At 32.4% G+C, this 25,531-nt stretch overlaps 1 protein-coding gene across 1 annotated transcript in view; it reads right to left on the bottom strand.

The window, feature by feature from the left end:
- Nucleotides 1–2,689: 2,689 nt before the first annotated feature.
- Nucleotides 2,690–25,531, bottom strand: part of LOC128162160 (uncharacterized) — a 32,172-nt gene continuing 9,330 nt past the window's right edge. The window contains exons 5-8 of the mRNA XM_052825350.1: nucleotides 16,229–16,422; nucleotides 13,229–13,333; nucleotides 7,735–7,794; nucleotides 2,690–6,748 (exon numbers count right to left, since the gene is read on the bottom strand). Of these exons, the coding sequence (XP_052681310.1) occupies nucleotides 3,168–6,748; nucleotides 7,735–7,794; nucleotides 13,229–13,333; nucleotides 16,229–16,422 (3,940 nt within the window). The 3' untranslated portion in view covers nucleotides 2,690–3,167. The remainder of the gene's footprint in view (nucleotides 6,749–7,734; nucleotides 7,795–13,228; nucleotides 13,334–16,228; nucleotides 16,423–25,531) is intronic.

A 25,531-nucleotide genomic window follows, 5' to 3' on the forward strand; every position in this document is an offset into this window, starting at 1 on the left:
AGATGATAAAGCATTTTTGTAAATCTACCCAATTTCACTTTAATTATAATAATCATTACCAAAATCAACTCTATCCGAAATTTGCCGAATTTAAGGGAACTGTTTATATTTCTAACATCATGAAGAGTCTTTCATATCACAAGTATAAGCATAATTTTTGGGAGACTTATTTCTCCCTAACAGAAAAGTTATAAGGAAAAAATTTGAGAAATCAGGGAGACTGTCACTTGTTGATACAGCATAACCTTCAGGAATGATGATAAACACAGATCCATCCTTAGTTGAAATCTGATTAAAATTTAAGCAAGTTGATAAAATATAAAACAACTTCTTAAAGTTTTAAAAACTTATCCAATCTATTGAATTTAATTTTTTGATGTATTCATACATTTTGTAGATGAATTGTTTTTGATTGTGGAAGCTAGATAACAAATAAACCCGTCTCTGTACTTCTGTGTATTTTGGAGGTATTAGTCCAACCCTATGACCAAATTACAACAGCTATGAAAGGATCATTTTATGTTTTAAGGAAACTCAGTATAGACAGATGGTTTTATGATTATTTTAGCATTAATTTGGCAAAGTTATTAATTACAAGTTACCAACTAATTGTAATATCAACACTAAAAGTAATAAACATCGGTTGTAATTTTCAATGCACAGTAGGTTATATGTTGCATCACCCTTATTTATTGTAACCCATTCTTTTTTTTCTTAACATTTTTCTTAAAACTCAAATATTTCAAATATGCTACAATGGATTTTTATGAAAATTTCACGAATAATACAGAATATCAAGGTCTTTTATCATGTACATTTTTGTTGATGACGTCACTTCCGGTCGGCCGTTAAATTTCATATTTTCAATTTACGACTTGGTACAATTCAGTGACGTCGGAAGCAAATTGAAGGTGGAGGGGGAGGCTAGACTAATCATCAGAAATCTTGACAATATTTCCCAAAATCATTAAAATCTTAATCCGTCGGGGGGGGGGGGGGGGGGGGTAGTATACCTGTGACTACTATAAGTCCAATCTTACTCGCATAAAAAAAATTCCTAAATCATAAAATTCCTTATCGGGGGGGGGGGGGGGGGGGGGGGGTGTTACTATAATAGGCCTATGGCTCCAATTTTCGAAATCACTATTAATATTTTAATCTTTTTCAGGTAAATTTAGGAACAATTTTACTTGATGCGAAAAAGAGTGGGGGCTGAACCCTATATGGTGCTATATTCCTAATGCTTAGGTCTAACTTTGCCCAAAAAAATAATTGGGGCTAGCCCCCCCCCCCCCCCCCCCGGTTTAGATGTAATTGAAGTAACAACAGTTCCATTTATTTATTGAAACGACAGCAGGATACAATATGCCGGGGGAAAGGGGGCATCTCGTGTGAAAACAGAAATATGTACATTTATTTTCTATTTTCATCACAGGAGAGTTGTACATTTTTTTTGGTTTACTTAAAGAATAAAATTAAATGCAAGAAGAGGTGTGAAGCTGAACTCTCGTACTTGTGTGCATGAGCTTTAAACCGGACACGTGGACATAAAATCCATCAAAAATAGTTTTACTAAATATGAATTATCAAAATAAAAAAAAATAATAGCGGGAACAAAAGATACCTTAAGTTGTCAACATTTAATTTGTATGTGTGCACGAATGAAGGTCTTATTTCTTTATGAATTCAATATGCCAATTATATAATATGCAAACATTACCGATGATTTTTCAAGCTCGAATGGCGTGCATTGAGAGAGGAATGGAATGGGGAGGGGTGTCTTAAAATTTCAGAAACTGCTCATTCATCTTCATTAAATGCAGATGTAAAGTTTACTCTCTGGGAAAATATAATCTAAATTACAAATTTACAGTAAACGATATTTATTAATTTGGCGGTACTTCAAGAAAAGTTTTGTCAAAAGGAATACATCTGTGAAATATGAAAGCAATTGCCCCACCAACTCAAAAGTTAAGGCCAAGTTCTATATTTTTGCGGACAAACAATGGACGAACACGGCAAAAACTATATACTTCCGAATCTTCGATTAGGACGGGGGCATAAAAAAGCTTAAACTTACAAATTTAAAATGTCTCTGTGCTAACTAACCGTACGAATCGTGTACCTTTGGCAAGCGAACATGTATATCACGGGAAGGCCCAACAATGAATATTGTATTAAGTATTCAGGAACAGATCGAATATTTATTTCCACCCACCTCTTTAATAAGAATTCCTTTAACGCTATATGGGTATTTCTAAGAGAATAATTTAAAATTTTGGCAAGGTCCTAGAAATATGGATAAAAAACTTAACTTTAAATTGTGATTTGTGTAGTATTAATTTTTTTTTTTTTAAACTTATCAGGTGAAAAACTTAATAGACAATGTGCAGATCTGTTTTCACGCCATATAATTTGGAAAGATATACTGTAATTCTCATCAAGTATTTAAGAATGTTTAAGCAGGGCTAGACAAATAGCATTGCCCGGCAATGGGTACATACATCTATAAACTGAGCTATTTTAAGGTCCCGTAAAATATCATCCATTTTTTTCATAGCACGACTTCCCAAAAAAAAAGCTTCCGAAAGATCATCATCATCATAAAGATGAAAGCACAGCATATAATACTGTGCCTACATCACAACGAAATGCATAAACTACCGCACGGAATGCTGACAGGACCGGACATAATATTTAATGTTCATCATCATCATCATCATAACAGAAATACTACATATACATGTAATAATGAATATACTGTATGTAATGTGAGAAGTACATAATATAATGTTGTGTTCACCGCATATACTGTTAGAACGACCGCATATAATGTTAGAAGCACCTCATATATGTTGGAAGCACCTCATATAATGATAGATGTACATATTAATATAGTGAAATAACTACATCATATAATGAAAGAAGTACTATATATAATGGAAAATGCACACGATATAATGTAAACAAAGACCTCATATAATGAATATACTACCAAATATAATGAGGAGAACACTGCGTATAATGTTAAATCCCCATATAAGACAGTCCCGGCGTTCCATAGCACCTGTATAAAGTATTTGCAATCAAATATTATATATAGATGTGAGCACTGACTCGTCTTAAAAGTATCAAATAAACAAACAATGAGTTTCATTTGTCCAATATCAAGTTTTATATGCACATTTATGAGTCATATGATCATAAGATAATGCAAGGATGTCATTGACAAATATTCTGAACATGTGTTCCACTTGACAAAATGCAAACAGACAATCATTGGAATCAGGACAGAATTCATTTTCTGGATATAAATTTATGTTTGCTCCATTGTTCAGTAATAGCTGCACAGTGTTATAATGATTATAACAGCAAGCTATAAAGAATGGACTACATCCGTTTTTCGTACATAAATTAATATCTGCATTTCTGCTTAACAGAATTTTGACAGTGCTATAATTTCCATTCTGACAAGCTATATACAGAGGACTGACTCCGTCTATCGTACATAAACTAATATCTGCTCCTTTGTCTAATAAACGTTCAACAGTGCTATCATGTCTATAACAAGAAGCAATCAACAGCGGACTGATTCCGTTTTGCTCACACAAATTGACATTTGAGCCTTTCTCGAGTAAAAGACGCACGTTCTTTTCATATCCGTTCTGAATTGCAATTAAGAGGGGACTTACTCCGTGTCTCTCACGTAAATTAATGTTTGCTCCGTTGATTAAAAGAAGTTGCACAATTTTATCATATCCGTTCTCACAAGCTGTATAAAGCGAACTGCATCCCTTGGAGTCACATTGATCAATGTTTGCTCCTTGAATCAGTAAAAGTTCCACAGTCTTTTGATGTCCGTTTTCACAAGCTATAAATAAAGGACTTGATCCATTTTTTGCACAAAAATTAATGCCAGCTCCATTTTTCAGTAAATGTTCTACCGTTTTAACATGACCGTTTTGACAAGCTACGTAGAGAGGACTGGCTCCATTTTCCGCACATAAATTCATGTCAGCTTTATTGCTAAGTAAAAGTTTAAGAGTGTGTAAATGTCCGCTTTCACATGCTGCAGAGAGAGGACTGGCTCCGTTATTCTTAAGCAAATTAATGTTTGCCGACTTGTTCAGTAAAATTTGTATGATGCTATTATGTCCATTTTGACAAGCTATATGTAGGGGACTGGCCCCGTTTTCATCACATAAATTGATGTCCGCGTTTTTACTTATCAAAATATCTACAATGTTATCATATCCGTTTTGACAAGCTATATAAAGAGGACTGGTTCCTTTGTTCTCACATTTATTTACATCTGCTCCGTATTCAATTAAGGTGTGCACTATTTTTTCATGTCCGTTTTCACAAGCCATATAGAGAGAACTTACTCCTTCCTTCTCACTTAAATTTATTTCTGCTGACTTGTTAAGTAACATTTGTACAATGTTATCATGCCCATTCCGACAAGCTATATGCAGAGGACTAAATCCTTGCTTTTCACATAGATTAACATCAGCCTTATTGTCTAGTAGAAGTAGCACGGTGCTATCATGCCCATTCTGGCATGCTATACATAGCGGGCTGAATCCTTGATTTTCACATAGATTAACATCAGCCTTATTGTCTAGTAGAAGTTGCACCGTGCTATCATGCCCATTCTGGCATGCTATACATAGAGGACTGAATCCTTGTTTTTCACATAGATTAATATCAACCCCGTTATCTAGTAAAAGTTTTACGATACTGTTATGTCTGTTTTTACATGCTGCAAAAAGAGGACTTGCTCCGTTCATCTTACATAAACTAATGTCTGCCTTATTTCTCAGAAGAATTTCTACACTGCTTACATGACCGTTTTCACACGAAATATAAAGAGGACTAGCACCGTCTTTATCACACAAGTTGATGTTTGCACCTTTGCTTAGTAAAAGTTCTACTGTGCTATTATGCCCTTCATAACTAGCAATGTAGAGAGGTGTGACATTTTTTTTGTTACACAGATCAATATCTGCATTTAGTTTCAATAAAAGGTGCACGGTTCTATCCCGCCTTTCCTCACATGATCTTTCATTGTTAAAATTATCTTCAATATAGTCTTTGGTATCGTTTCCTGCTGCATATATTAAAGGAGTGTTACCATCTTTGTCAGTCTTTAAATTCACATCAAGGTCGAACTGAATCAGCTCGCATAATATTTCGGGATTATGGTATGCAGATACAACATGGATTGGGTAAAGATTTCCCCATTGTTTTGTCAAAAGTATTTTCACCTGGTCTTTTAAAAACATTTCAAACAGTTTTAATGAGCCACTGCAGCAAGCAGCTGAAAACAAAGCAATGTCATGAATATCTTCCTCCATTTGCTTGAGAACTTCTAAACAATGTAAAAAAAGCTTTGTATGACTAAATACAATTAAAGCACATAGAGGCGACACCCCATTTCCTATATTCACAAAGGCCAGTTTTGAAAGAAATAGATGTTTCGTGGCTTTATAAAGTTCCTGTTTTTCAATTTGAAGCACTTTCTTCTCCAGCAACAATTTATATTTTTCTGGTGAATCCTTTAATTGATTAATGAATATTTCTATAACCTTTTCACTCTTAAGAGAAGGGTTAAGAACAACATCCAATAAACGTTCTCGAAATATTTCTGTAAGAAATCTTTTAGCAAGATCAACAATATTGTTATCTTCTATATATATTGATAAATCATTATCTTTGTTGTTAGAACATCGTAACTTCACTCTTCTCCTAATAATACCAATATCTGCGTACTGAATAATATCTGCAGGATAATCAGATCCAAACACATATATAGTAACTTCCATCACTACGTCGTGCAAAAAGTGAAATTTTTCGCCTATTTTCTTTACAAAAGAACCATTTAGTGACTCAAGACTGTCAATTATGAAAGAAGGCGGTGTTTTTAAATACATTCCGCATAACCATAAAGCATGTTCGAATTTTTCTTTGGTAGTATTATCACGTATTATTCCTTCCATATACAGAACATTGTCAAACAAAATCAGAAGAACTAGAGCACAGTATTTCTCGATGTATGATATTCTAAAAGTTCTTAATTCCTTTTCAAGAAACGCGAATGGTTCTTTAAAAAAACGCAATCCTTCTCTTTGATGTCTATCATTTGTAAAATATAATTTACACAATAATGGAAAATACGCTTCGATTTGAACTAGTTCCGTCAATTCCTCTTTGGATAATTTCTTGTTAGATGAGTACGAATTCCAAATGTTTTGTTTTTCCTGATTATCCAATTTCAGTTTTTCATCGTTGATGTCTACGGTGTATGATTTTTCTTTCAAAAGTCCTTTTAATCTTTTATCGCTTAAAATATAAGTTCGACACGTAAGCAAAAGTTTTACATTTTTCAAACAAGCTGTTAACCTCTCCTCGTTTCTCTCCCATTCATTAAATTCTATAGCATCAAATGTATCTTTGCCAATTGGATCATTGAACACAAAGAGAGTTTCATTGCTAACTTCTTTTTTCTTGTTAAATACATTTATGATTTCCTGGACTCTGTAAATCGGTATTACAATCCATCCCTGATTTCTATATTTAAGTGCAATATGTTGAATTATAGCCGATTTTCCTGATCCCGAGTGACCCCCAACAATAACTAAGTTTTGACTCTTGATGAGCTTTTCCACTTCTTTGAACGCTTTTGTTTGGATGAAAAACTTGTTTTCATTCTGCCATTGCTCAAAAATATTTTTCTCCAATTTTGATTCTAAAATATTATTTAAATATATTAAATTTTATTATTTAAACATCTCGGATGAAATTGTAAAACTGTCAACGTTAAAATTGTATGTAATGCGTATTTAGATGACATGAGCCGAGGGCTCAAATAAACCTTTCTGGTCAAATTTTGTTCTTTGTCGGTCGTTATTGTCGTTGTTGTTGTCGTAGCCTGAACTTTGTCATTAGCTTTCTGATATATGGTAGATATACATTTTTTCAAGTCATGACACCCAGGGGTAAGTTAACAATCCTAATACAGGTTTAAAGTTTACAAAAGATATAGGTAGAAAACATTTAAAATAAGTCTTCTGAGGAACTCAAAGGCAAAAATTGGTGGAAAGATTGGAAAAGAAAGCAGGTAAAACAAATTTTATGTTAAGTATTTTGCTTTCTCCACTATGGTTCTGTTAGAACGTTTGAGATCGGAGTGAATTATAAGATTATGTATAGACTATATTATAATGAAGAAAATAGCTAATAGAGTCTCATGTGTAAAATTATTATAAGTTGATGTAAATACGAAATTGATTTATATGTTTTATTGTTGGGACTGGGATAATACAGATAGAGGATTATAATTTGTTTTGTATATTTAGTGTTTTTATTCTTTCAAATGACTAATATATTACTGGTTAACAATAAAGGAGACACATTCTTTTTAATACTGAAGTCAAATATAGTCTGGATCTAGATCATTTTATTCTCAATACTATCAAGTATTAAGCATTTCTTCTCAAATGATGGACACAAAATTTTAAACCATTGAAACAACACTGGCTTAAATATTTGTATTAAACTTTACAAAGATGCGTTGATTAGAGTTGGGGCCGATGTAACTCAATAAAGCGAAGTGACCCATGGACCACTTGTTAATTAAAGGTTCTTGTAATTATTTTCTTTTAAATTTAAACTTGTTGAGGTGTTCAAAATATTAATCTAGCTGCTAACAACTCCTTTTTCATAAAATCTTACCATGAACAAACTTGTTAATTCCATTCTTATGATCACCTTCTTTTTCATTTTGAAAACACACTGAAAAAATATCAAAATAATCTTATAAATCAATTAAAAGAATATTACTTCATGCAAATACAAAATGGCATAATATTATCCAACCAATGAGAGGATGAAGAAAATGGGATCCCATTTCACCATATTTATTTATATTTTGTGCTGAAATTCTTGGTATTTTGTTTCAAAATAATCAAGATAAAAAACGCATAAATATAGATGGGGAAGAATATGATGACACTTCAGACAGCTTTCCAAAATCTCTTGACGAAATTCCTCAAACACTAGACTTATATGCAAATGTGTCTGGATTAAAGATGGATTTTACTAAAACAAAATTAATACGGATAGGATGTAAAAAAAAAATTAAAAGAAGCTTATCATCCCTCTAGATGGAAATTTACTGAATTTCATACTACGTTTAATCTTTTGGGTATAAGATTTTCAATAAATCTTGAATAGATAATGAATTACATACCAGTAAGGAAAACATTGATAAACTGCTGAGAACGCATATAACATTTTTTGTATCGATTAATTATAAGTCATCTTTGCAATCATTATGCCGAGTAAAATAAGATTCATCTGATACGTTATAAATTTTGGAATGCGGTTACTGGCGAAAAAGTAAATATTGCTATATATATATATCATTGAAATGCCATTCATTCCGATGATCAACCTAGTTGTGTTAAAGACAACATAACATTAAAACTAGGCTGACGAATTAAAAAAAATCAGGAATAAACCTTTAAAACCAACTGATACAGCAGAACATTATTAGTGTAGGTTGTTTCACAAGCAGAAAACCCGCGATCGATAAGATTATATTTATTTAAAGTCAAACAATGAACATTAACTCTGAGGAGCTATTTTCCGACTACAAGAAGCTTTTTCCTACTACTATTTTAACCAACTACTTTTACCTCAAAGGGGCATGGTCACGACTTTGATCAAATTCTATTTTTCTGTTTTTATTATTTACAGTGCTTAAGGAATGCATCTAATGATCAAATGAAATTTGGGGGGCAGTCGATGAGTTGTAAGCAAAATAAAGGGCTCACAATTTTTTTTCATGTAGACAAGGCTCCTGCTCTGTTTTTGTTTACATAGGTTCAATATACCAGTAAAAAAAATTTCAAGCTGATTTGTCGATCTATTTATTTATTTTAAGCAAAAAAAAACCAGTTCCTAACGAATAACACATTCATTTGAGGTCTAAAACTGGAATTTTCACTTCAACATTCTAAATATAAACAAAAGCTTTGCGAAGAATTGTATCTCTGTAACTCGCTTATAACTCAACAAATGACACTCAAATTTTGGTTGCCTATTAAAAATGCCTTACTGAAACATTGTAAATATTAAAATCGAAAAAAAAATTATTTTTGACCAAAATCGTGACCCTTTAATATCAAAGAAAAGAATTTATCCTAAATCTGAAACAAAATGGATGTCAGAAATCAATTAATTAAAAAATAATGATGGAAAATTTATAGCTTGCCCATTAAGTGCAAAAAGGATTCAAAATTACTGTGGCTTCAATACCAACTATTACACAGGATCTTGCCAAAATTATTATTATTTTATTAGACAAAAGACATTTTCGACATTTATTCAGTGAAATAAATTTGGATTGAATTGGAGAAATGGATGACAGATATCTTTGGTTTACAAATTTGATAAATATTCAATCCTTTTTGGAATACATGTTTATCATAATAGAGATATTCAAAGGCTAGAAAATTTAATTATTCTTTTCACAAAAAAATATATTCTGCAAAGTAATTTAAAAAAATCTAAGAGAAATGCAAATAATATTAAGAAATATATAATCAGTTATTAGAAAAACATTTGTCCAGAAAAACTGAAATTATCATCTGTTTGATACTTATTGGAAAAATATATTTGAACGTTTGGAACATTCATCATCATCTTTTTTTCTCCTAAATGTCCCTCTTATCTTTTTTTCTGTATCTTTAAATTTTTCTTTTTTCTAAAAGGAAAACCACTTTCATATATATCATATACCAATGCATGTTCAAATTTATTGTTACTCTTCTAAGGAATATTATGTATATGTACATGTTTATCACTCAATAAAAACCCATAGATCCTAGAACTCCTCTTATGATTTAATGGAAAGACACATCATATCTTGGGATATGATAGGGACTGTTCTATAGATGTGCAGTAAGGTTTTAAAAATTTAAATTTCATCCAAGGAGTCAAAAAGTAGCAGAAAATTGACGTTTATCACTTAAAAAAAACATAGATTCTAGAACTCCTTTTATAATTTAATGGATAGACACATCATATTTTGGGATATGATAGGAACTGTTCCATGAATCAATGTAGATGTGCATTACGGTTTTGAAAAATTAAATTTAACCCTGAGGGTCATTATTACCTACATATCTTTTGATGCCCTTTAAGGATCAAGAATATATATGGTTAAGGGGTAAGGATCTCAACCGTTTTCGAAATATTCGTGTACTTCCTGTTCGAGGGGGGTCATGACCACCCCCGGGGCCCATGACCTACATACCGTTTGATGCCCCTTAACACAAGGAACAAGAATATATATGGTTTTAGGGTGGGGATCTCAACTGTTTTGAAGATATTAAGGGACTTGCTGTTTGAGGGGGTCAGGACCACCCACAGGGCCCATGACCTACATAACATTTGATGCCCCTTTACATCCGAAACATGAATATATATGGTTTAGGGGTCATGATTATAACAGTTTCTGAGATATATGGTAATTTTAAATTCCTGGGGGTGGGGATGATTCCAAGGGTCAGATCTAATAAACCCTATATATTGCCAGTAACAGTCAAAATATGATATTAAAACCCCTATATTAAGTTACCATTTAAAATAGAGTCTACGATTTTTCCTACAAGGTTCAATGTTAGACCCCACACCCTTTTGACACCCGTTAGGGTCATGACTTACATGCCATAATGATCTAATGCGCCATGACCTAAGGAGGAATAATGTCTTTGGATTAAGGTGGGGATCTCAATGGTTTTTATGATATTTGATAATTTCAGGAAGAGCACTTGGGATCATGACCTACATACCAAATGCAAAAGGACTGAAATGCCTTGAACAAAGAAACAATAATATAATATATACATGATATATGCTTCAATTTAAGAACCCAGATATAGATCAATCATCTATGTTTTGTAATACTTCCTATGTATATATACATGTATTAGTTTGTGTTTTGTTCTACACTATTCATGTTCATGACTGTAGTATGGCCTAGTCTTATTTTAAATTACATTAAAAAATTGTCAAATATATCATATCATATATATTGGGATCAATAACTGGCATTCATTGACAAGTTAAAATTAATAACAATAAATGATTCAAATTATAAATGTTTATACTCCACATTCACACCCCCCCCCCCCCCAATCTAACCTGGTTCTTAAGATTCAGTCTTCTTAATACATTCTTACATGTGTGCAGTAGCTAATTTTAAATATTTTCTTGATTGTTTTTTCTCTCCTGATGCACATTAACATTTTGAAATTGCTTAATTCAATTTTTAAGATTTATAAACAAAATGTTATATACATGTGTAATCGCCTTTTTGGGGCAATTGTAAAGTCTCCTAAACAAAGCAGTGACATCATTAGGCTAGGAATTACCCACATGGATCAAACACATAACATATGATTAAGATAAAATACTTAATTGGGAGTTGATTTTAATCAACTCTCCTATGTACTTACTCGGGCAAAGCGAGTTAAAGACAACACCTGGGGGTCATTAATGTACTTTACACCATTTGATGCATCATAATGACATTAGAAGATATTTTGTATTTTCCTGTTTCGTGGGGTCAGAACAGCTAGTCCCATAAGGTCATGACCTACATTGTATTTGATGCATTATAATAAATTAAGAAAGAAATACTCCTTCCTTCCTATTATAACTCATATAAGAATGATAATTAAGTGTCTAGTACACTTACTTACAGATAATACACAAATTTAATGAGAAATTGTTTACACAGGGTCAATATGGGGTCAACTCAATAGTGTAAGTCTGACAAATGAAAACAAATAACATTTGCAATTCAAATGACAGAAACTTTACAAATACGATAGGATAGGTAACTACATGTATGATAAGCTTATTTTAATATTAAAAGATGATGATCTAGTATGCTGTCAAAGGGAGATCACATTTAAAAAGTGAAAGTAGAACTTATGTATGCTGGCATCTCATTATATTGTGCTACTGCTACTACATGTATTATGCTTACCTATATTGGTCAACATCATAATGATAATCCAATTAAAACACAATAATGAATTCCTTTAGCTGATCTTAACTAATCCTTTTCTGCATATGGAAAACACAGACATGTATGTATACACGCGAACCCATCTAATCGAAGAGCTGGGTAAAACTAGTACCCGCTAATGATACCTGCAGACCTGTGTTGTGTACGTAACTTCAAGTAAGGTCAGTTATTTGTAACATGCATGTATTTTTATGACCTATTTTTCAAATCCACTTGCACCATTTTATTAGGTAAATAACAGCTTTAAGGTGGTGCAGGACACCTGCATATTGTGATGTATACTTTCTTTTGAGATAAACAATAAAGTATATTAAATATTAATTAAATATTTACCCCCCAAATAATGTTACCTAACATTGGAGCGCAGTAAGTTAGAGCGTTTACATGTCTGTTAGAGTATTGGGGTCCAAGGTGTATTTTTGGTAATTTTACAATTGATATAAATGAATTTTCATTGGGGGGGGGGGGGTCTGGACCCCTCACTCCCACCCCTTCTCTAAATCTGTGCACACGGTGATGTACATATGTATGCACACAGAAGCAAATCTAAAACCGGCAACCGCCACGGGGAGGGGGCACAATTTATTTTTTAATTTTGTTTGTAATAATTATATAGACCGTTATACTTTCTATGACATGAAATGTTAAGATTATTGATTAACTGAAATTTCACTGCATACATTTCAACCCCAAATTGCACATAAAGTGCTGTTCATGTGTATTATCATATGGGAAGGGATCTCATCCTTCAGTTATGAAAATTATAATTTTTAAATGTATTACCGGAGTTTGCATGTAGCCTTCATTTTAAATTAAACTGGTACAAAACAGTGTTATTTAGGGGCAAACACTTGGTGCGGGTATTAATGTCTAATGACAGCATCTAGTTAAATATTGAATGTATCTATGAAGCAAATACTATAAACGTATATGTATACATCCTGAAACAAGCTAAGCTCTATAAAAAAAATTTCTATTAAACACTGTAGTTACACGGAAGTCAGTGTGGATTAATCATTTTTAAAAATAATAAAACTTTCTTTATTGTACATGAAGTTGGTTTCTTTATTCTTGTTGGTTTGTTTTTATCAACAAAAACCCAACTCGGATATTTTAGAAATATACCTGTCTGAATTGGTTTTGATTTTCGTTTTTTTCCTGGAAGAATAAGTCTGAGCCCACTTTCCTCAACATTTCCTTTGTTGATATTTCTTCTGCAGATGCGAACATCTTAAATAATCAAAATGGGATAAATAAGGCATTATGTTGGGTTTTTAAAAAATAAAGATATCACTTTTCAACATGGGATTCAAAGTGGTTTAATTATGTCATTTTATCAGATTTTAAACATTTTGTACGCTCTAAAAAGGTAAATTGTGTGATATAAGTAAATATCAGGCAATGTGATAGTTCTCTCAGACATTTAAGCGATGTATCTATAGAAAATAAATGATGTATAAAGTGTTTACAAAACAAAGGCTATACACGTTCATTGATGAAAATGACGCGGCATTTTATAAACATTATTAAATACATACAGTACCCGCATCGATATTTTTTACAAGATAAACGATAGGATAGGATTCACGCACGATATGATAGAATTGACGCACGATAGAACAGTATACACGCACGAAAGGATAGGATTAACGCACGATAGAACAGTATACACGCACGATATGATAGGATTGATACACGATAGGAAAGGATAAACGATGTTCATGATAAACGTATGATCGCTTTAAACGATATTTACGAACAAACTGATAATGGCAGAATTTGAGAGAGAACACGTACAAATAAAGATTTACGTGGAAATTCTTTTTAGTAACAATTGCCGAGTTGTTAATCATCGCTGCATCATTTATAGAATGTATTAAATGACCAGTTCATTTTTTTTTCAACTAAAATTATGAGCTTTAATGATAAATAAATTTTCTGTATTGTTAGAAATGTTTTCATTACCGAACACCCTAGCCGATCGCCGCGAATATTTCAGCCCGAGATTAAAACTCGGAAAATAGCGAGTTTAATTATATAAATCCAACTCTTGTATAAAGTAAATAAAAAAATCTATCATAAGTACATTTCTTTCTGTATAAGAAAATGATGCATTAAAAACGAATTATTACAGACAAGTTAAATAAATATTTACGCAGATACACATTCCACGTACGATTTCTTAACATTGTTTTCATTACCACACACCCTAGATGATTGCCGAGAACATTTCAGCCTGAAATCAAATATCACACGGAAAATAACGGGTTCAAAATACAACTCGGGTTTTAATTAAATATAAATTATATCATAAATAGTTTTGTTTCTGTAAAATATGATGCAACAAAATTATATTGCATAAAAGTAATTGTTATATTCAGTAGTATATCCTCACTATATATCTCTATATAGACGAATAGTCAATAATTGTAATATTAGCTCGTCCGAAAAATATTGACCGGTCAATATTTATTTAATATTGACCGGCTAGGAATAATATCTAGAGAATATTCCCTCTTTTTCAATAAATCGCTTCTGATTTGTTGATTCGTAACCGATGACTTAAATAACTCTTCGCGACTCCAAAACAAGGTGACATCATAATAGACAGTCAGTCAAGGCAAGTAAACAACGGACATTCGACGGTTTGCTACCATAACAGATATAAGGATTTGCAAATTACTGTGAAGTAAAATCAGGTAGAACATCTGTATGTTAATTCTTACGGGCGGAGGAATATAACCAGTGACCGTTTGATGCTGAGGAAATTTTGGAAATGAACTTTCCATAAAATTGAATTCGTGAATTCTTTGTTGAGTTGAAAAAACTATGGCGATCTGTTTTCAATTACTTTCTTAAATTTTGGTTTGTTTCTTCATATAACAAAACAAATGTTGACTGTGTTTTCGGGCAACGTTGATTATATTAACCCCCTCGGGTCAAAAATATTGCCCTCCGCTTCGCGTCGGGCAATATTTCGTCCCTCGGGGGCTAATATAATGAATGTTGCCCTCAACCCCAGTCAATATTTGTATAATGTTTACGCAGGTATATACTCTGCCTACGATTTAATAAATTCGATATACAGGTAAATATGTTACCTTTTCCTAAGCACTTCGTTTTTCATTTTCAATGTTAACAGATATGATTTACATATAATATTGGTTAATTTTGATCTAAAAAAATTAAAAATGAGTATCCTGACGGATTGTTGGATAGGATTTTACATTTCTTGTTTGATAAATATTCGTATACTGCGCACTGAATGAGTTGCAATTTAGTAATAAATTTACTTGCGTATGAAAATGCACGAAACGATTCACACGATAGGATTAACGGAAGAATTGTTCAAATTAAACGATAAACCTGATAGGATTGACGCACGATAGGATAGGATTAACGCACGATAGAACTGTATACACGCACGATAGGAAAGAATTAACGCACGATAGAACAGTAAACACGCACGATAGGATAGGATTGATACACGATACGGTAGGATTGTAAAAAATAACGTTGCTGGTACTGTAAAAGGTGGCTTGAATAGCCTAAAACAGTTTTTTATTTAATTTAAATGATCAAGTTATGACAATTGTGACCTGTCCTAGGCTTTAAACAAACGAAATATATAATTAATCTAGTTTTAAACAGATTTGCATGTTAATTTTGACAACATTCCTCTCCTCCATATTATGTGAATAAATTATATATCGCCCTCCAATTTTCAAAACCAAAAAACAATTCAAGTTACTACATTCCTATAATAATATATCTAATCTGAAGAGTCGTTGTACATGAAAGATTTTAATAAAAGCTTGCTTCTTTAGCATGTATGTAACTTTTTTGGTAAATTCATCTATTATGTTCCTATTTGTTTCCTTTCTTACACCCTAAATGTATAATTTGAATTAATTTCATCAGTTTAATGTATATTTAGTTCGTTCTGCATTACCTTTTAAAAAAAAACACCATTTTCATTATTTACATGAGTAAATATTTCCCCCTAAAAAGAGTTATTCATTAACTTGTTTAAACCTAAGCGCCCGAAGTATCCTTTATGACTTTGACTAAATCTACGACATTAGTGCTGACAGAGACTGAACAAACAATGAAAATCATTCTCACCTTTTCTTTGCAAGATAATTAGCATGCTGAAAATAAACAGAATGATACATATTGCTAATAGTATTCCAAATATGACGTGGCCAAAGATGGTTTTTGTGGTTTCTTCAAGGAGCGTTTTATTAGTGTTGGCTGTCACAATGTTTGAAGAGCTCTGTGGGTAAACTGTTGTTGTGGCTGTTGATGATGCTGTTTTACTGTTAAGATATCGAAATGATTAGTATTAAAAGTAGGAAATGGTGAACATTCATTGATAGCTAGCTGAATATAAACTAAAACATAATACCTTACATATCAGAAATAGCTAAACAGAACAGAAACCCAATGATTTGTTAGCATTTCATTTGGGGGCATGTGCAAAAAAGATAAATTGTTCTATTTCTATAAAGATATCATTTAAAATGATATATTTATCATTTACATGCAAAGCATTTAGTGATGATCTTGATTTAACAAAATTTATCAATTACATGTAAAGCATTTAGTGTAAACTTTATTTAGCAAGATCTGCTTTCCACCTTAAAAGCTTAATAAAATACAGAGCCAAATGTTTACATTCATGCAGTTACAAATAAGATTATCGCCTGAAATATAAAAATCTTAGGCACGATTCTTGAGATCGTTCATGAATTTTGTTATGATATTGAAGACAAATTAAGAAAACTCTTCAATCGCCGTAATTGGTTGAACTAATCTTTTTCAAAGAATGTGTCCCCTTGAGGAAAATATAAGAGAGTGGGAAACCATTAAAAACCTGTCAATTAAAATTTTTCTTTAAAACTTCACTTTATTACATCTACTTGCTTTATTAGCTTCTATTGCATACTCGTATATACAATCTGAGCTCTGCTAAATAATAAAGGATGTCTCGGAAATTAAAGCCTCTCCATTTTTAATTTAAAAATTGAAAAGGTTTCACTAATGATATGTCAGCAAAATTCTTTGATTGTAAGAGCCAATTTTGACTTCTATTTTGCCTTAAAACATGTTCAAAATCACACAACCACACAACCACTTACACTCTGTAAGCATTGATAAATCTCCTCCACACCATATGGCGCAATTTGATAATAACTGAAATCTTTTCTATTATAACATGATATATTCATTTTTTATTACTGAAAACTTCTGAAGTTTTGACAAGCAGGCTGTCATATATGCTGTAACTTTGTCACAAAGTTTGAACGTCAGAATGAATACAATTGAATATTACTGACCGACAAAACCTTAGGCCCCGCCCTTACTGTTATTGGTGTTTCCACAAAAGAAAATAATTTTATTCTGAATTCACCGAGTTCAACCGAAAAAAATTATATTTATAACTAGATTCTTATTGCTATAGCAATAAAAAAAGTCCTTCGTTCCTCATGTATTAATCTGTAAAAAAAAAACTCTGTTTCTCTTGTTAAAAGACAAAACTGATATAATACATACTGTGAAGGAGTATTCCAGTAATTATTTCTATGTAAAACGAAACAAAATGACAAAAAGTCAATTTTTGAGTACTTCCATTGACGACCGGAAGTTAAGCCGGATCAAACAGAATATGGAAAACTTTATATTTTTTGTCTTCCTAAAAGTTTGGTTGTTCAGATTTTGAGATATCCTTGAGATCTCCTTGAGTAAAGGACAGGAAATGACAGTCGACCAAATGAACCCGTTAAACACATCCTTAGTCCAATAAGTTTTGTGTCTTGATCTCTTACAGTTTTGAAGATCTCACGGGTACAAAATTTGTTTTTAAAAACTACATGAGATATCTGTGATATCTCACCGGAAGTAGAATTTTTTGTTTATTAAGCAATCAGTAGATGTATTATTAAACTGTTACTTCCATATTAAATAACAAACAAGTGAAAAGCTTTCAATGTGACAGCAAACCGGGTTTTCTTTTACATGGACTGTATCCATAATCCGTGTCAACCCTGAATTGATAAACACTACCTACCGTATCCTGTGAAATGTAGTACCCATATGCAATACTTTGCCAAAAAATGATTAAATTCAAATGCTGGTATTTCTTCCATAAATTATCAGAAATCAAAATCCTAGCAATATGCACAACTCTGATATATATATGTACAATTGATCTGCAAAAGAAAAATTTCCTATCATGAAACTGTAGGAGGAGTTGTCCGTACAGTTAGGTACCCTATATGCAATATTTTGCCAAAAAATGACTACGTTCAAAAGCTGGTATTTTTTTTTCATACATTATCAGAAATCAAAATCCTAGCATTATCCATACCTCTGATATATGTACAACTGATCTCCTAAAGAACAACATCCTATCTTGAAAACTGTAGGAGGAGTTATCCGTACAATGAGGGTATCCTATATGCAATATTTTGCCAAAAATGACGTTTAAAAGCTTGTATTTTTTCATAAATAATCAGAAATCAAAATCCAAGCAATACGCACACTTCTTATATATGTACAATTAATCTGCAAAAGAACAACTACCTATCTTGAAAACTGTAGGGGGAGTTATCCGTACAATGAGGGTACCCTTTGGCAGCCGCCCGCCCGCCCTTCATTTTCACCATTTTAATAACCGTTGGAAAATCCGGTTGTAAAATTTAAAACTCAAACTTTGGAGTACTTCCTGTGACGACCGGAAGTTACGCCATATAAAACAAAATAGTGTAAAATCATGTATATACATAGGTTCAAGTCTCTAACATTTCTGAGATATTTTGGAGACAAGGTTTTTTGTTGTGGGACAGGCCACGGACAAACGGAAGTGCTAAATGAAAACAGGAGGCCCATGGGCCACATATCGCATACCTGAACAATAGTTCTTGTATCATTCTATTTTGAAAAGGGTTTATTATGAAAAATTATTGTAAAACTTTCATATATATCAAGATTTTGCTATACATTAAACAATAAATAAAAGGAGAAAAAATCATATCATAAGATATAAGATTCTTAAACTGACCAATGTTAATATCCTCGGATAAATAAAGATTACAAAATTCTAAAATGAACGACGAAAGTTATAAAACGTGAAAGAAGGTCACTATGACCCTCAACGGCGATATGAAAATATGGGGATGCTTACAAAGTAAAAATTACTAAGGATAGCATTGTAATTTTTAAAAACAATATTTTAAAACATTTTCCCTATATCTTTCTACGAAATTTTAGTATTTCTTTTAAAATTCCAAAAAAAAAATCTAATCGAGATAACTTTTTTTCACTCAGGATCGAATTTGATAAACTGCTTTATTGCTATTTTTTCTAAAATTTGCATTTCCGTTCATTTTAGAATTATTGTTGATTAGTGATTTTATATGTGACAATTATTCTTTTGATTTTGTCCATTGATTTAAGAATATAAAAGAATAACAATATACATTTTATTTTTTAGAAACATTCTTTTACATAAAGGTTAATTGACTTGAACAGAATATCTTTAGCATGTTTGTATTCACAATTATATTACACACCAAATGAGACTGAATTTTAGCTCTGAAATACCCTATTTACAGTTAAAATAAGTTTTCCCATTTCACTAAAAAACAAAATAAAAAATACTCATTAAATAATTAAAAGTTGATTTAAGCATCTATCTTGTAATTCAATCATTAAAAGATTCTTTATCGATCCATTCAATGAAATTTTGCAGGTGTAATTCAGGCATTATAGAGATGTTATAGATGTTGCATTCTCATCTGTTTTATAAATTGAAGCCATAAAACATTGACAGTCCATGTATTTAGTTGATATAGTCTATCAATGATCCCTTCTTTTCTTTCCATAATCTTTAGACTTTACTATTTTTTATTCCCTTGTCTTTCTACTGTGTGTTTGTGAATCAAAACTTTGTAAGAACTAAGATCCACACCTTTTAAAGTTGTTTGAATTTAGTGACCTTTGATCGCAATTACTTTCATCCCGATAAGTGTTACTAATTGATGTCGGGATCGAAATTTCAAAGACACAATCTAGTCGATAAACATATCTCCAGATTATTAAAGGATGATAATTTTTTTGTTGTTTTGGAGATTTCTTTGAATAAAAAATTATTTTAACAATTTAGAATAAACATAATCATAGAATGATTGCTTAGTAATCTAACAACTTTTAGCATTGTAATTCTTAAAGGAAGCGTTTTAAACATTGTCTCATTATTTAGGTCTATGTTAAACTCTGAGCATCTTTTGGGGCCTTTGTATTAGTCACGGGTTTCACAATTTAGAATCTACGCTTTCAAAGGTACAGTTTAGTAATCTCACTAATTGTAACATTCTAGTCCTTAAAAATACATTTTTTAAATATATTCCCAATATGTATATATATATATATATATATATATATATATATATATATATATATATATATATATATATATATATATATATATATATATATAAATATATATATATATATATATATATCGTTATTTTATCTTTTAGTTAATAAACTTTAAATCCTTCTTGGGGCCCTTGTATTGATCCGGGGATTACGATTTTAACAATTTAGATTATTCACTATATATACAAGCTATGGTGTAAATATTGTCATTTCTGGTGCATTTGGTCTTGAGAAGATTCTTTAAGATCCCCCATCCAATTTTCACAGTTTTGCAATTATCTTCCTTTTAAAAAGGGAAGTGCCCTTTATTTTTTAATTTAGATTCCCCTCCCCATAAGGATGGTTTGTACTGAGTTCATGTAAGTTTGACCCAGAGGTTCTAGAGAAGAAATCAAAAATTTGAAAAGTTTACAGACAGACGAACGGACGGACAACGGGTGATCAGAAAAGCTCACTTGAACCTTCGGTTCACGTGAGCTAATAAAAGCTGACCTTTCTTAGATATCTTCTTATCGTACATTACTATCTATTAAACTTACTTAAATTGTTAAAGACAAACATTTAAACTTATAAAAAAAAACTTGATTTGTTTGAACCCTTCCGGTGTGGACTGAAACTGACGATCGAAAAAATGAAAACCGTTTAACACATTCTCAGTCAAATGTCCATCATCCAAATAAGTTTCATGTCCTGGTCATTTACAATTTTTGAGATCGCGAGAGTACAAAATTTGTTTTAAAAAGCTACCTGAGACTTCTCACCGGAAGTAGAATTTTAGGTTTATTAACATTGCTTCGATGAAACATGTAAGGATTTTTAATAGTATGTTAATTTTATCACATAAATTTGAATTACTTCGGGTGACATCCGGAAGTTACGAAGAACAAAACAAAATAGTTTTAGCACATCTACACATTCAGGTCTATGAATTCACAAAGTTTGAATCTTCAAGTTCTTGATGTTTCTGAAATCTCGAAGAGACAAGCTTTTTTTGTCGCGGTACAGGAAACGGACAACAGGAAATGAATTTTGAAAAAAACGCCTCGAGATATCATTCTACATCATCCCTTAAAATTTCAGAAAAATCTATTCAGCCAGCTCTGAGAAATCTTGTAGACAAACATGAGGCCAATTGACCTTAACGGTCACCCGGGTAGCATATAAACCATACACAAACTTTTCAAGGAGTCTCATATATGCATTTAACTAATTAGGTAATCATTCTGAAGTAGAAAGATTATAAACTTGTGATGACAACCACCTCCCTGCCTGAAATCTTTCAAAAAGGACTGTGAAACCTATAATTTTGGCGAAAAAATTAAAGATCTGGTCAACAAAACCATGAATTCATGTTTTCCTTCCAGGTGTATGGGAGTTAAGAAAATTTTTTTAACATTATATGCATTAACACCTATACATCTATTTTCGCCGTGCTCTAGAGTCAAAAATCATACTCCAGTGGACATGAAAATAAAAAATTAAGTAGAGGACTTCCTAGTTAACATAATTACTGTGGAATCATTAGATTTCGTGGTGGCTCATTTTTCGTGGAATTCGTGGGTACCTCTCATCCACGAATTAGTACCCTCCACGAATTAAAAAAATAGGGTAATAAAGTCATATTTCCTTTGTAGGTTTAGGAGAATACAGGAAATCACATCCCCACGAACCTGTAAAATTTAAGGAATCCACAAAATTGGCCCCCACGAAATTTAATGATTTCACAGTATATAGGGGCCATAATTTTTTCACAATTTAGGTAGAGGAGTTAGTGGACATCATAACCATGTATTTAGTTTTTGCCCACATGTGTGGGAGTAGAGAAGATTTTTTAAAATTTAAAACATTTTTACTATATGGCCATATTGGCCCCACGCTGGAGCCTGATCCCCTAACAAAGGGGTCATGAATTTCACAATTTTGGTAGATTGCTTCATGGACATTATAACCAGGCATTTAGTTTTCAGCAAATATATATGGGAGAAAAGAAGAAGATTTTCTAAGATTTAATACATTTTTGGGAGTTGATTTTAATCAACTCTCCTATGCAGTTACTCTGCCAAACCGAAAGTGAAACAGTGTTTGGATTTAAGAACAAATCATCACCGCTGACAAGACATATCTTGAAAATACTAGATAAATTCTGTGTACTGTATGCTGAACCATTAATTTTCAAGGAAACGTATTTATAAATACCTTGAAAATAGTCAGATTGTAAATAGTAGGAACAATTTAGATACATTTTGTAGTCGTATGTATTCCTACGCCAGAGTTCAATTAAGTCTCCTTCAACCAGACGCTCGGCTGTATCCTTAAATCTTTTCTTGGTAGTTGGAGATATTTTTTTTATATACATTTTATTCAATAATTTACATCACAAACGAGGCAATATCTCCACAGACCCTCAGGTATATCGTCACCTGGGGTGCCAGGGGCCCCCTGGATCAGATAAGTTATAGTTGTATTAACATTCAGTATGGATTTGTAGTAAATGAATATATATATATATATATATATATATATATATATATATATATATATATATATATATATATATATATATATATATATACTTTAAATTTGTAGGCAATAGATTTACAAAATGAGTTAGTAGGGGACTCAGAATAAAGTGTCCATAGAGACCCCTACAAGTTATGATCCAAAGGCCGGGTCACCCTTGGATTATTATTACAGCTTTCATACATCGTATTCAGAATATGGAGATATATGTAGCAATATTATTTTTATATATTAAATATCAATAATATATATATATACATAAACACACACATACATATACACATACATACATATACATATATATACTTACATATAGTTACATTGGTAGTTGGAGATTAACGGAGACAGCCGAGCGTCTGGTTGAACGAGACTTAATTGAACTCTGGCGGTTTTAGATATTACTGATACATAGTTTGATGGAATTAATTATATCTTTAAATATTACACAACATGATTCATATGGGGTTTTCTCGAAATTCTTGTCGGAAAAGTCCGAGAATTCATATTATAAAAATAATAATTCTAATACAGATTAGAAACTACTTGCCATGCAAAATAACATAACGTTGATTTCAAAATTAATGATAATCGATAAAATCAACTCCCGTCAGTACTTTGATTACTATATGGCCATATTGGCCCCACACTAGAGCCTGAACCCCTGACCCCAGGGGTCACGAATTTCACAATTTTGGTAGAGGGCCACATAATCATGCATTTAGTTTTTTTTTTAAATATATATGGGAGTAGAGAAGAACATTTTCTAAGATTTAATACATTTTTAACTATATGGCCATATTGGCCCCACCCTAGAGCCCGAACCCCTGAGCAGGGGTCATGAATTTCACAATTTAGGTAAAGGGCTTCATAGACATCGTCATGAATTTCACAATTTAGGTAAAGGGCTTCATGGACATCATAATTATGCATTTAGTTTTTAACAATTGATATGGTAATAGAGAAGATTTTTTAAGATGTACTAGATTTTTACTATATGGCCATATTGGCCCCACCCTATAGCCAGAACCCCTGACCCAATGGGCAATGAATTTCACAATTTAGTAGCGAGCTTCATGGAAAACTATGCAACCAGTTTTTCCTCACATGTGTGGGAGTAGAGAAGAAGATTTTTGGTATTTTGGCATTTTTTGGGCATATTTGGCTCCACATGTGGCGCCCCGGGGGTGGTAGAGCCATGCATTTCACAATTTAGATTTCTCTTACCATGGAGATGCCTCACACCAAAAATGGTGACAATCAGCATTGTAGTTTTTAAAAAGAAGTTGAAATACATATATGATCTTGATTTTGCTAATAAACAGCTAAATATAATTCTGAAAAAAGCAAGGGGTCTTCATTTTTAGGCCTGGGGACTTTTTATTTCTTGTATAAGATCTTTAATTGAAAACTTTTAAACCCTCTTGGCCCCTAGTTTGAGGAGCCAGCCCTTTTTTATATCAAATGAAATATCATTTAATTTTAAAGACATTTTGTTCAACAAGTGTTTGAAAATTTAATACCGTTTTTGAGATATCTGAGAAAGAATGTTTGAGGGTCCGGTACCTTATCTCCTTATCGGGGCCGTTTAAAGAAATTTTGATTATTGCATACTATTAAATGAATTATTATAAAGATCTTATCTTCTATACTGCATTTCAAAATATCTCTTCTGTAGCGTGGCACGCATTTCTGTTGAAGAAGCTTCAGGATAGTTTGGCGCACAGAGACCACTCAACCCCTCAGCCCAGAGAAACTAAGGAACCTGCTTTATACGACTCTAGGATGGACACGGGACGTCCATCTATGTTACCAAGAAAAAGCGCATCACTAGTCTTGGCAACAAATGCAATGCCTCGGACACAACAGCCCGGTGAAATTCCAAAAGCGCAGAGCAACGAGGTTTTAAACTATGCTGATATGGGTGCCAGACTAAAAGACAAAAGACCTCCCAGGATGGAGTTCTCGGTGGATGATTATTTAGACCCGAGAGAAAAAGTGCCCTTATGACCGATTTCTTAGAGGATGATTAGCTTGCTCCAAGTGTAACTGTGCGCAAAGCACATAGAGTCAGGTTCCCATCTCCTATTAGAAGAGCTGCCCTTGACACGCGAAAAAGACAAATCTATTGGTGTAAATATTAAACCAGCCACATGTGATGATTCGATCCCTTGGCAGGACTACCATAGCCACTTCGAAGCTTGTGCAAATTTGAATAGTTGGACAGAGAGAAGTAAGGGCACTTACTTAGCTGTATCGTTGAGAGAAAATGCATTGGGGGTTCTTGGAAATTTTCCCAAAGGTGCGATTCCTAAATATTATGAACTGGTTAAAGTTCTCGAGGAGAGATTTGCTCCTCCAGGCCAGACAGAACTATACATGGTGCAAATGAAAGAACGTCGGCAGAGACCAGGTGAATCACTCCCAGAGCTAGCCCAAGCCATTCGTAGACTGGCTAATCTGGCAATA

This window comes from Crassostrea angulata, chromosome 9, assembly GCF_025612915.1.
Source record: "Crassostrea angulata isolate pt1a10 chromosome 9, ASM2561291v2, whole genome shotgun sequence".
Lineage (NCBI taxonomy): Eukaryota > Metazoa > Mollusca > Bivalvia > Ostreida > Ostreidae > Magallana > Magallana angulata.